Genomic DNA, 12,334 nt, shown 5'->3' with positions numbered 1-12,334 from the left:
TGTACTGCAATTTATGTTAAAGTAAAATAATTTTCCCTCTAGCAACCCTTTTTATGTCTTCCTGAGTTTTGGTACGCTTTGTTTGACCCATGTAAGGATCCAGAGCTCACCTTTTCTGGATGATAATTTTATCTAGCTCCCTCTTGGATGACATATTGACACATAGCTTGAAAAAAGTGCAGTAATCATGTGAGAGGGTGCTGCATCAAAGCCAGACCCTGGAGAAACTGCAAAATTACCAAACAAAACTGGAAAGTGTAACTGAAAAAATGAAATGCACTATTCCTCTTCACATATGTTTGTATTACCACTTTATAGTTAGCTGCTTGGAGGGTACTGTTGACAGTGGTATCTCAAATGTGACAATAACACAAGTATACTTTATGTTATAAAATTATGAGCCATTTTTTCCTGCTTTTTATCACTAGGAAATCTTTTCTCATGTTACAAACAGTGGAATAACAGGAGAAAATAGTATTTTGCAATGCATGCACATCTTTTCTAGCGTTTGCAGCAGTAACTCCCTTTGATTGCAGATTTCATGCAGATCTGATCTAATGTAATAATATCTTGGCATTTTTAGTATCACTGTGTTTCTTTTCATTGCTGTCATTTGGATGTGCGGTACTATGTGTAATGAAGTATGAGGAAATTATTTTCAATAATCAACACTTTCTTGTGGCTCGTAATATTAAAAATAGTATAAGAAAATTGAATAACTATTCAACTTTCCGACTCTGTGCTGACTCTGTGCAGAGGGGAAATGAGTGATTCCCTCACTTTAATGTTGTCTACAAAGCCCGTGCTCAAGAAAAAGTCTATGCCATCCAAGTCTAAAGTAGCACCTCTATCCCGTAAGAATGGGTTGCTGTGAGTATCTTGCAAAAATGTTTTGTTCTTACCCGAATCATTGCATAATAGGTAGCTTCTAGGCCTTCTTGGGATTGATCTCTTAGGAGGCTTCTCACAGCTGGATAGTATCAAAAATTTGATCAATTTGTTCAGATTTGCACTTGCTTTTTCTAATCCAGGTGGAAAATTGCCAGCAACAGTAAGATGCTGTGTGCTCAGAAGGGCTTTCAGCATTTGCTCGAGAACAGTTATTTTTGTTCTGAGCTATTCTGTGTCCTGCTGCTTTCAAGTATGAACAGAGTGAGTGCAAGTCTGCCCTAAAAAGAAAATGCTTGTCTAGAACATGCCTTGCTAAAGGCCTATGTAAGTGCAACTTCTTAAATTTTAAGAGCATCTGATCAGAAGAGTGTGGCCATAGTAGTACACAGATGAGCTTAAGAAAGTGCCTAGTGTACTCATCAGAATTTTTAATGTATTTTATAAGCTGGAAAGGAGCCTGGGAACTGTGCAGTTGATAATCCGTGATCATTTGCAGAAAGCTTTTGTATTAAACACATTGAACTTAGAAGTTCCAGAAATAGGTTGGCTCTTATGTTGGTGTAGACACTCCTGAGATCTGGATGAATAAGTAAGCACAAGGGAATTGTTCATGTCATTTAAGGAAAAAAATAATCCAACTCTTTTCTGTCTAAAGTTGGCCTTGTGGAAAATGCATTTGGTAAATGAATGCATGCAGGTGTGGAAGAGAGAGAGGGTGAAGGAGGAAATGACTCTGTTTTAAGCAATCTAGGAGCTAAACTGGTAGCCCTGAGCAGAGTTAGCTGAGGAAATAGCAGAAGTAAGCGTCCTCATTATTAACAACATACACTCAGTGTAGAGAAGTATTAATATGCCTGCTGAAATGCTGTCAGAATTTGGTTGCTTTGTAGGAAAATACACATTGTATTATCAGCCTTCATTTAAATGTGTAGGACAGTTACAGATACCACATTTTCAGATTAATCATTAGAATTTCTTTTGCACCACTCATAGTACAGCTTCAGTGTCCCTGGTGCAGGAAGGATATGCAACCCTCCAGTGCAAAAGGCCCAATGGAAAATTGGTTTTATTTGGGTTCTGCAGCTTAGGCATTTACAGGGCTTTTGGAAGAGTGGTCCCATCTGCCAGGTCTGTGTTTTGATTCAGTGGTTATTTCAACTTCTTGGTATGGTTTAAACACTTCTCTTCAAAAGGTATTAAACCTCTCCTGCATATCACAGGTCTTACCTGTTTTGTACTCTAAATTCCTTAGAAATGCCTCAGTACCAATATACCTTAAATGTTAAGTGTGAATGATCCCTGCATTATGTAATTATAAATACTCTTTTAAAAAAGGAGTAATAATAATAGAACAAGCATAAAGTGACATCACTGTGTGGGATGTGTGTGTATGTATACAGGTACAACAGTTGCAAGGAGATATATCACACAGGAAAAACAAAGTAATGGCAGTATGTTGAGGAAGAAGAGAATTTTATCATGCTTCTGGAATCAAAATGGCTGAAACACTGACCAGCAGTAAATAAGAAGGAGGATAGCATTGAACAAACACACAGCCAGAGAGTACTGTATTCTGAAAATCCAGGCATCATTTTGTTTTTTATAGGATCCTTGGAGAGCTGGATTTAGAGTTTTTACTGTTCCTTTTTCCACTTCCATATGGGAGAAAAATGACCTCTCATCATGCTTGTCAGTATTCAAGAGGGTAATGTCCTTAATCTGCTTTAACTTTTGGTTAGCCCTGTAGTGGTCAGGCAGCTGGATAACTTTTGTAGGTCCCTATCCTATTTTAGTCTACTCTACTCAATGCAACTGTATCCAAGTAGAATGGAGATCAATACAAAACAAACATTCTGTGACTGATAAAGTTCAGTCTGCTCGTTCCCTAATATCAGATGAGTGGCTTGCCAAAAAGTGCAGAGTTTTGAATTTCACAATAGTGAAGAGTTGAGATTTCATTCAGGATTGAGATTCATGTAAAGGGTACATATGCAGTCATCTAAAAACAAAATAAAGCTTTTATAGAAATCCATACAGGTTGTAATGGACTAAGCAAGTAGAGATTAAAGACAGAGCAAACTATAGTGAATGCTGGAGGGGAACAACATTTCACAAGTCCTGTAAATCTGTGAAATTCATTCTTCTTCCTTCAGGCTCTCTGTTCTTACCCAGGCTACAAACTTGAGTAGAGGATTGGGTTCAAAAATTGATTCATTTGCAACAGCTCTGTTACAAAACAAAACCACTTCTTCTGAAGTAGGGAAGGTGTATTGGTATACTTGACTCTGAAACTGAATTTACCTCTTATATTACAATACTCATTTTGTTTGGCATTTGAAAAAACAGTGACAAATTTCTGTAATGATTACCATTAAAAAAAAAAACCTATGCTAGGTATAACTTCTAGTTAAGGCTTAGTTCTAGTAATCTGAATATTCAGTCATTTTAAAATAATGCAGCCAGCAAATTTTGCGTTTTGCAGAATTTTTTAGAATCTTAGTAGGCAGCTTTTGAAACACAGTGTTTTCAGCCTACAGTCCTTCAGTTTCCTTTATATGAATGTTACTATGAAACTGCAGAATAACTGAATGATCTTTGTTGGGTTTTGTTTTTTATTTATCAATATAGATACTGAGTAAAGTAAATGAGTGGCATCATAGGAAGATGGAATAAAGAGCAAGAATACGTACATATATAAGAGTCAGTCACTGATTTCATTATTTAACAGGCTGCTTCTATGGACTCCTACTGGATGTTAATCTGTTGCAGGGATGTTAGAGTTTTTGTGCCTCTTGTGTTAAACAGAGGAGGAAGCAAAATAAGGACAGGTTACTCAGTATATTCTCTATTTGTCAAAGGTGCAACAGACCACCGTGGTAAACAGCTCTATCAGTTTCAGAGGTGATATTCACAGATGTCCACTTAGGGGATTTAATATGGCCACAGACAACTATCCAGATCTGCATAGTTATCACCCAAAATATGAATCCTATAATCAATCTCCTGTAAATTTATATTGACACTGAATGTGTGTACTGTTTGAAAAGAAATCTTTTTAAGAAAATGGCCATGAAAAATAATCTTCATTTCATAACGCAAGAGAGAAAGTATAAATGACTCTATGGCTCTAGATTAATAAAGTTCTGCAAAAGAGGTTGTGGATTATGATAGTTTTTCTTTATTTCATCATTGTGGTATTCTGTAATGAAAGTCTTCCATACTTCAGTTTTTAGTTGTGTAAAGGAGTATTTATGTTACATTAGAGAGATTCATGTAGGAATAATGGTTTGTATCCTAAGATCTTACTTCTTGTATTCAACAGACTGACTTTTAATTTTCTTTCCCTTTGTTTAAATGGAACTACATCTAATTCTTTACTTTTTTCTATAAATAGTCAGGCTGTGATTTGTGTCCTTCTGTATCGGTTAGCTGACCACTCAGCTGAACTGTGGCTTCAATTTTCGTTATAATCATTAAATACAATTTGTGAATATGTCTGTGGAAAAGACGTATAAATTCAAACCACACATTCAGTCGTCTTGAGGAAATCATGACAGGTATAGCTGAGGAGAGTTTTATCTGCAGACATAATCTGAATCAGTCTAGAACATTTTTCCACCTGGAAATTTGTGCCTAAAAGTAAAAAATGCTGAAAGTGTTTTAAGATGTTAGAAAACCACTTGCATTTTCTAGAGTCTTGACAGAAGTTTTGGATGCAGCAACTAGCTGTAATGAATTTTCCTTTGAGTAAAGACAGAAAATCAAAGTCATATCAGCTCAATCACTTTAAGCAGTGTTTCCAGGTTTGAGGTAATGTAATTCAAGAGACCTCTTGTTGTTGACTCCCAGTATTTTGTGCCTTCTGTGCAGTGGTTGGCAGTAGTCCATCTTCCTCTTCCAGCTCTGTTCATATTCATGTCCAAATTCATGTTCTGCAGACTGATGGGGAGGAGGAGGGAAGTGGGGGGTGAGGATAAGGTCCTCAATAGATCTTTTACATTTAAGATGGAGTTGTCTTGGAGCAGTAGCAGTAGAGGTGAGTCTCTTCAAAAGTTCACAGTGGGTTTGTGATGAAGAGATGAAACTTTAATCATGGTTAAATTAGGTAAATTTAAATATTCAAGTTCTAAGTGATGGGACCACGAGGATTATGTAGCCATGCCTTATCAGTATGCAGATGGCTCATACTTTGCAATATTTTCAGACAGTCTTTCAGAGCAGGAATTATATTGTTCTTTTTGACTGAAGAAAAGTGTGTAGTTAAGCAATGAGATGCTCTTTGTCTGTGCCTTCACCTGTGGCTGTTACGTTGTCAAGTTGTCAAGTTTATGTCATTCTTTTTGTCCATATTTTTTCTTACATGTTTAGTCAGTAGTAGATATTCCTTGGCAATGCTGGCACTTTTTAATTATAATGGAATCTATTTATTTCCCTTTAAATCTTCTGTAGAACAGAGAATTCAATTCTCCACTCTAACTACAAAATTTGTGAGTTGTATGTGTTCCGTGGGGGAGCGCATATGCTGTGAGTGCCAGGCTTTTAAAGTATCACAACATTTGTGTTAGAATTTTGGTAAAATTCAATGCAAGTCTTTCACTAGGATTTTTAAATGAAGAAACAGTGATAAGACAAACGCAGGTGTACAGAAAATAGGAACAAAAAACAATAGAATAGTAAGGATAGCATAACTAAATAATGAGCTATAAAACAAAGTCCTGATAAGAGGCCATATTAGTTAATGCAATGGTTTTTGTCTTGTTTAGATAAAATGTGGAGCAATTGAATAATAATAAAATAATGTAAATTAACAAACAACAGTTTTTCCTCTTATAATGTAAATATTTAGTGCTCTCAGCTTTAGTTAAGTATTTGCATCGTAAGCAACTGTTCTGATGAAGGAGAATATGAAATCAAGTTTAATAATGAAGTCTACATGTAAGTGCTAATGGTGTTGTTTCTGGTACAGTCTTTGTAATGGAAAGGAAATGCCTGTGCACTTCACCTAAGTGTTGCTTTGATGATTCCTCTTTTCATTATATAAAAATTTTTTTACTTCCCTTGCATAGATTAACTTCTTACAGTTCACCAGTGTAAATCACATAACTGGAATGACACCAGGTTATCACTAGGGTGAAATACTCCATGAGTAGCTCTTTACTTCCAGTTTGTCAAAGTGTGCTATATTGTTTGGGGAAAAAAAAAAGGGGGCATTGGTTGTTTGCAGTGGGCTGCATGTGTAGTTGAGCATCACATTGCACTGCTTTCTATTGCTTGGACAGGGAGATGCTCTGCAACAGGACAGATGCTGAGATTGCTGTTGTTGTTAGGGGAGTTGCAGACCAGATTTTCAGAACTTTCCGTTAAAAATTTAATTTTTATTGTTTAAATTTAAGATATAAATTTTATTGTTTTTTGACTTATAACTTTATTCTGTTTTATAATGGCCAACATGCTAGTGTTTTATTCAATACAAGATACAGACGGGAAGATGATTGGGATGAGTTTTGTTCCCCTTAATATTCAGAAACCTTAAATGGCATTATACGAGCTTGTAAATATGGTTTTGTTTTTTTTTTTTTTATGTTGCATTTAAATGGGCATTTATTCAAAAGGTAAAGTTAAATGGATAGTAATAGTTGGCATTTTTTTTCCATCATTCTTTTGTTTTAAAGTAACAATATATTATATTTTTAAGGTACAGTTAGATTTTCATTTTTTAAAAAAGGAGAACTGCTGTAGCACTTATGATGGAATATCTGGAAACTAAATACCAGATGGCTAAGCCAGACTAAATTCCATTGTCAAAGTTATCTGTTCGTACACCGATATTTTTACACTGTAAGAAAACTAAACATTAAAAATCCAGCAATCTAATTGTGAGGTCCTACTGTTTTCCAGGAGCACAGCGCTATGCAGAAGTTGCACTGCACACAAATTGACAAAATAGTGGCACAATATGATAAGGAAAAGGTATCATACGAGAAAATGTTAGAGAAGGCAATCAAGAAGAAGGGGTAAGATATTATTTTAATGTTTTTAATAGACTAAAAATAGTTTTTATGTTTCTGTGATCTGGAAGAAAACACTTGTAAAAAAGATCATTCAAATGAATGAACTGCATCTTGAACCAGCATCCTACATCAAACTGAGTTTGAGCTGCTTGAAGGCTTTAGCCATGGGCCATAAATGTTGTACTCAGTTTGCCTTTCTCTAGTTTTCTACTGTCGGTGTGTGAAATATAAAAGCAAAAGTGTTGCAGGAAATATTAATTTCCTTGGTCTGATCTGGTCTCACTACCTTTTCCCAGGAATGTGTCCATTGCATTCAGTAAGAGATGACTAATGCCGTCAACAGCTCTACTGATCAGGAGGAGGCAATGATTTGATCTGAGGAAAAAACTAGCTTCTAATCTTGAGCATTTTAAAATAGTAGAGTTCTGTCATGCTGTTAAGTTGAAGTTTCTTTTTAACAACAACAACAAAAAACAACACCTTTAGATGCTCAACTGGGATAAATTGCTATTAATCTTTGACTTGGGTAAAGCTGCTTTGGTTTGCGATACCTGAAGTCCTGGCCTTTATCCATGTGAATCTATTAATCTCAGAAATGTTCACAGAACATACTGATGACTTTAATAAAATGTCCTTCTTGTAGACCCATTTGGGATAATATGACAGGACTTGTTGCTATCTTGCTGCTAGTGTTTAATCTGGCAGCAGTGTCTCCTCTTTATGTTTCACCCCGTGGCTAGAATTTCTTTGAGATAGCAGTTTGTTTTATAATACCAGGACTTTGAGCAGCAGTTGATTTACTTAATTCTACATAAAGTTATGCTAATAGTTAGTCTTAAATTCACACTTAAATTCATCAGACAACAGCAGCTGGTAACCACTTGCTAACTGAACACTTAACATAAACGCATCTTTAGCATTGGTTTCTTACACAAATACTTTTTAGGTTTTTTTTAATTATTTGAAATGACTGGGTTTTTTTAAATACTTGGTTGTCTGTTCAATATACTTAGAACAGAAATAAAAGTGTCTGAAGTGAGAAGGGTAAGGAAAATTCACTAAGTAATGAAAAGATTATGTAAACTCTTTAAAAAGCCCATGCATATTTTTTCCAAGAAAGGAGAATTGATAGCACCCAAATACATATCCATCCTTATATCTAAATTGGAAAGATATGGATTTGAAAGCTCAAATATTAGGTGGATAAAACTCTTATATACCTATTAAAAAAAATAATAATTTCAGGAAGTATCTGGCAATTTGAATGTGAATGCTTCAAAAATATATTTGAAATGCTCATTTACAAAGTTTATTACTTGAAAATGTCCCAAAATGACAGCCAAGGAAATGGTGTATGTCCTGTACTCACTGAACCCAGGATCTCTCATTCATTAGATTGTTTCAGCTAAAAAAAACTGCTCAGAAAAAAACTGCTCCTCTCATAAGAAGATATGTTGAGGGAGTTGATCTTGCTTAGCTTGGAAAAAAAGAGGGCTCTGGGCAATGAGATCTCATTGCAGCCTTCCAGTACTTGAGGGGAGGTTATAATCAGGAAGGGGACTGACTTTTTACATAGTCTGATAGTGACAGGATGAGGCGAAATGCCTTTAAACTAAAAGAGAGGAGATTTAGGTTACATATTAGGAATAAATTTTTTACTCAGAGGGCTCTGGCACAGGCTTTCCAGAGAAGTTGCAGATGCCCCCATCCCTGGAGGCATTCAAAGACAGGTTGGATGGGGATCCTGGGCAGCCTGATCTAGCAGTTGGCAACCCTGTACATGGTAGGGGCTTGGAAGTATATAATCTTTAAGTCCCCTCCAATCTAAGCTATTCTATCATTCTATAAAATATTTGTAATCTAAGTAGATCCTTCCAGGAAAAGACTAATTCTCCAAAGAAAGATCAACTATAGGACAAATTAATTTAACTTGGCTTTGATTCAATTTCCATTGAGTAAATAAGATTTTTGGCTTTAAAAACTATGCACTGGATTTGTAAATAAAGCCAGTGCATTTTACTACAATAATTATGAAATTAGCCCTGGACATTGTACTGCAGTTATCGTCAGGGGAGAAAAGTTTCCCAGTGCTCTGCTATTTTAGAATAATGTATCAGAAGGGAGATGATCAGTGTTCCTGTTGGCCTGAGCAGAGGCCAGTGTCTCAGCTTGTCTAGGCAAAACAACAGATGAAGAGATATAACGAAGTTAAAGGTGGTAATGACAGTCTCTGGGTAATGAATAGTGAAAAGCTGTATGTTACAGTGCTTTCCAGAATAATTCCAAACTGGGGCAAATATAAAAGTAAATGATAATCTGATTCCCAGTTTCACATAATGTCACGGTTTTACTTTCTGTGTCTTAATTCTTATAACACTTCTGTGACAGACTCCAGAGCCTTTATGATAATTTTAAATTATTGACATAACTTGTTATTTGTTTATTATGGATTTGCTGGGTTTTTTTGGAGGAGGAGGGGACTCCTTTGATTTATTTGTTTGTCTGTTTGTTTGATTGATTGTTGTAAGTAACTAATTCAGAAGCAAATCCAATACAAAGCTATACAGTTTTTTACCATGACTGAATATTTTCCTGGACTTGACAGCTGCCAATCATCTGATGGCACTTCAGTTTTGTAATTACTGATATCTTATTACCAACCAAATTAAAATTGCTTGTCAGATTTCCTATTAAAACACTTCTTAGTTGTACATCAGTGTTTTAGGTGCTTCCTTCTGGATTACTGTGTATGCAGCCCTGAAACCCCCTTCAGCAAGGTACTTTGGCAGAACCATCTCTTCACCCCAGTAGGGCAGTGTATTTCAGGACAAGCTGAGATCTGAGCAGTTTTTTGTTTTTTTTTGGCTGAAGCAATCTAATGAATGAGAGATCCTGGGTTCAGTGAGTACAGGACATATTCCATTTCCTTGGCTATCATTTTGGGACATTTTCAAGTAATAAAGTTTATAAATGAGCATTTAAAATATATTTTTGAAGTATTCATACTCAAATTGCCAGACACTTCCTGAAAAAAAAATAATTTGAAAGATATATAAAATAGTTTGTCTTCTGACTTTGTTGAGCAATTTTTTGCGGTCTGTTTCTGCCACATGGTGTGACAAATGTTGACTGCATAATGTTCAGCAAAGTAAAATTTTAATCACATGCTAATTCACCAACAGATGGATGGGATTTTGCTCCCTGTGCTATTTCTGTTGTACACTTAAAATGCTCAAAAATCTTGAAGAAGCTTATGGAGACACGCATGTTTGTGTCCCCACTCTGAAATGGAGTTTAAGGAGCATGTGAAGATCTTTCTGATTTATCAAAACTGTCCAGTAATTCAAGTGTATGCATGTGTATGAGCATGGACATGTGACTATGAGTTGGGCTGTTGCTGAATGTTTGTTTCTAGCTGTGACTTGATGGTTTTATCATGTACTTGGTCACTGCAGTTATGGACAATTCTAGCTATGTCCAGGCTGTCTGCAAGGTTACATTGCATTTGTAGGGAAGGCATAGTTGATGGTTTTGATAACTAGGACTATGAAAAGCCTGGTCTTTGGTATTTGAAACAATTAGTCTTTTTCATAGGATATGTATAGCCAGAGTCTGATTATGTCTACATATGTGCATAGGCAAAGATGCTTTCTTTGAAGCTGTTTTATATTCAGGCAGAGGTAACAATGGTCAGAACCTATCTCTATTGCTTTTATTTACTTCTGAAGTGTCAAATGAGTCAAATCTTTACCAAAAATTTCCTACCATGACCAGAAAATGAATGACCAGGCCTTCTGGTGGCACTTGGGAACACTAGGTACATCACTCTACTGTTTTCACAGAGAACTTTGCCAATACATTTTGATAATTAAATTCTGTCTTTTTCCATAAGTTTAGCTGCACTTTGATATTAAAATAGGTAATAAACTTTTTAAGAGTTTCATTAAGAGTTTAAGATTATGAAATGGATGTAGCTGCACCCACTGTAACGTTACATAGTTTTACATCAGCAGATGATCTAGATGATAGAACTTTTACAGTGCTGTCAAAGTAGACTCCTCTAAATTTATTGTATTATTCCAAACTGAAAAACTGAGACTTCCAATGTGTGAATCTATTCTCTTCTGAAAGCCCTTCTCTACATAAATGGTAGCAAAAAGATAGGTAATGTTGGACCTTGTCAGATGGAACTTGCAAAATTCATTGACTTCAGTGAGATAGTAATTGAAATTGCTGATGGTTTTTTACTGTGTGTCTATCCTACCCAATGCACAGCCCATAAAATTAGGTTTATTGAGAGGTAGAAGTCATCTATCTACAGGTAAATCACGAGAGCATCAGCATGGGCCCTCTGCTGCCATTTTACCAGCCAGCTTCTTGAAATCATGACGTTCCGGCATGAAACAAACTTTGCAACTTGTATTAATCTCAGCTAACTTTACCCGAGCATAAAGACCATGCTGTATTGCCTATTGCAAGGGTGAGGGCTGTCTTCAAGATTTATGGTTTTCAAGTCACATCAGGTATTTAATGTCTTGGATTCATCTACATGGACCAATGTAATTTGCAAGGGTAATGAGGCCTCTTCTTTGCAACCCTTTTGATTCTGTTTTCCCACGGCGGCTTACTTAGACTTTCAGCAGTCATTCAAATTAAGCATGCCCAAACTACTATGTGAGACAGTTATTTAAGTAACTTTTTCTTCTTTCCTCAAAACAGTAACAAAAATGACTTTTGAATCAGAAGATAAAATCATGGCAATGTAATGAATATGCTTGTCAGTTTTCAGACAGGATCTGGATTCTCTTAGCAAGATATTTTAGGTCTTAAAATGAAACAAAGTACCATAAATGAAGACGTTTGTCATATCCTTAGCAACAGAATATTGCAGGGGCAATCTAGAATTAATTGTGTGGTGTTTGAATTGAATGATCATTAATCCAACAATGTTTTGTAAGTTGTGAATAAATTACCAGAAGAAATAATTTCATTCCAATATGCTGTAGCACTTCAACATTGATTAACATTTTAATTAGTAAGAGTTGACTGGATGGGAAGATGTTTAACTTGTGGCACACATTTGCAATTTTGCTTTTTTTAGAGGAAGTAATTGTGTTGAATTGAAGAAAGAAACTGAAATTAAAATTCAGGCACTAACGTCAGATCACAAATCTAAGGTAAGCAAACAGCCAATTTTAACACATGCAACATCTGAAATAGAGATTTTGAGACTCAAGTGGTATTTTATTTTCTTGGAAGCGTATGAATAATTTTTAGCAATAATAACATGTCAAAAAGAATGGGAGTAATCAATTGTCTAAAAGTGCTTCTTTGAAAAAATATCTAAAAAGCAGCATCAATTTCCTGCTCTTTTAACACTTATTGAAGAAAGTACCATATGCATGCCTTATAAAGCAAAACTGGTCATTTAT

The 12,334-nt window shown here is 35.5% G+C and overlaps 1 protein-coding gene across 13 annotated transcripts in view; it reads left to right on the top strand.

Annotated features, from left to right (window-relative positions):
• Positions 1 to 12,334, top strand: part of PLCB4 (phospholipase C beta 4) — a 201,971-nt gene that overhangs the window by 169,901 nt on the left and 19,736 nt on the right. For all 13 annotated transcript variants that reach the window (XM_090134834.1, XM_090134833.1, XM_090134829.1 and 10 more), the window contains 2 exons: positions 6,790 to 6,905; positions 12,004 to 12,079. In XM_090134834.1, the coding sequence (XP_089990960.1) occupies positions 6,790 to 6,905; positions 12,004 to 12,079 (192 nt within the window). The remainder of the gene's footprint in view (positions 1 to 6,789; positions 6,906 to 12,003; positions 12,080 to 12,334) is intronic.

Source organism: Phasianus colchicus, chromosome 2, assembly GCF_987193195.1.
Source record: "Phasianus colchicus chromosome 2, bPhaCol1.hap1.1, whole genome shotgun sequence".
Taxonomy (NCBI): Eukaryota; Metazoa; Chordata; class Aves; order Galliformes; family Phasianidae; genus Phasianus; species Phasianus colchicus.
The sequence above is the reverse complement of the archived record's forward strand: the minus strand, read 5'-3'. Positions and strand labels throughout refer to the sequence as shown.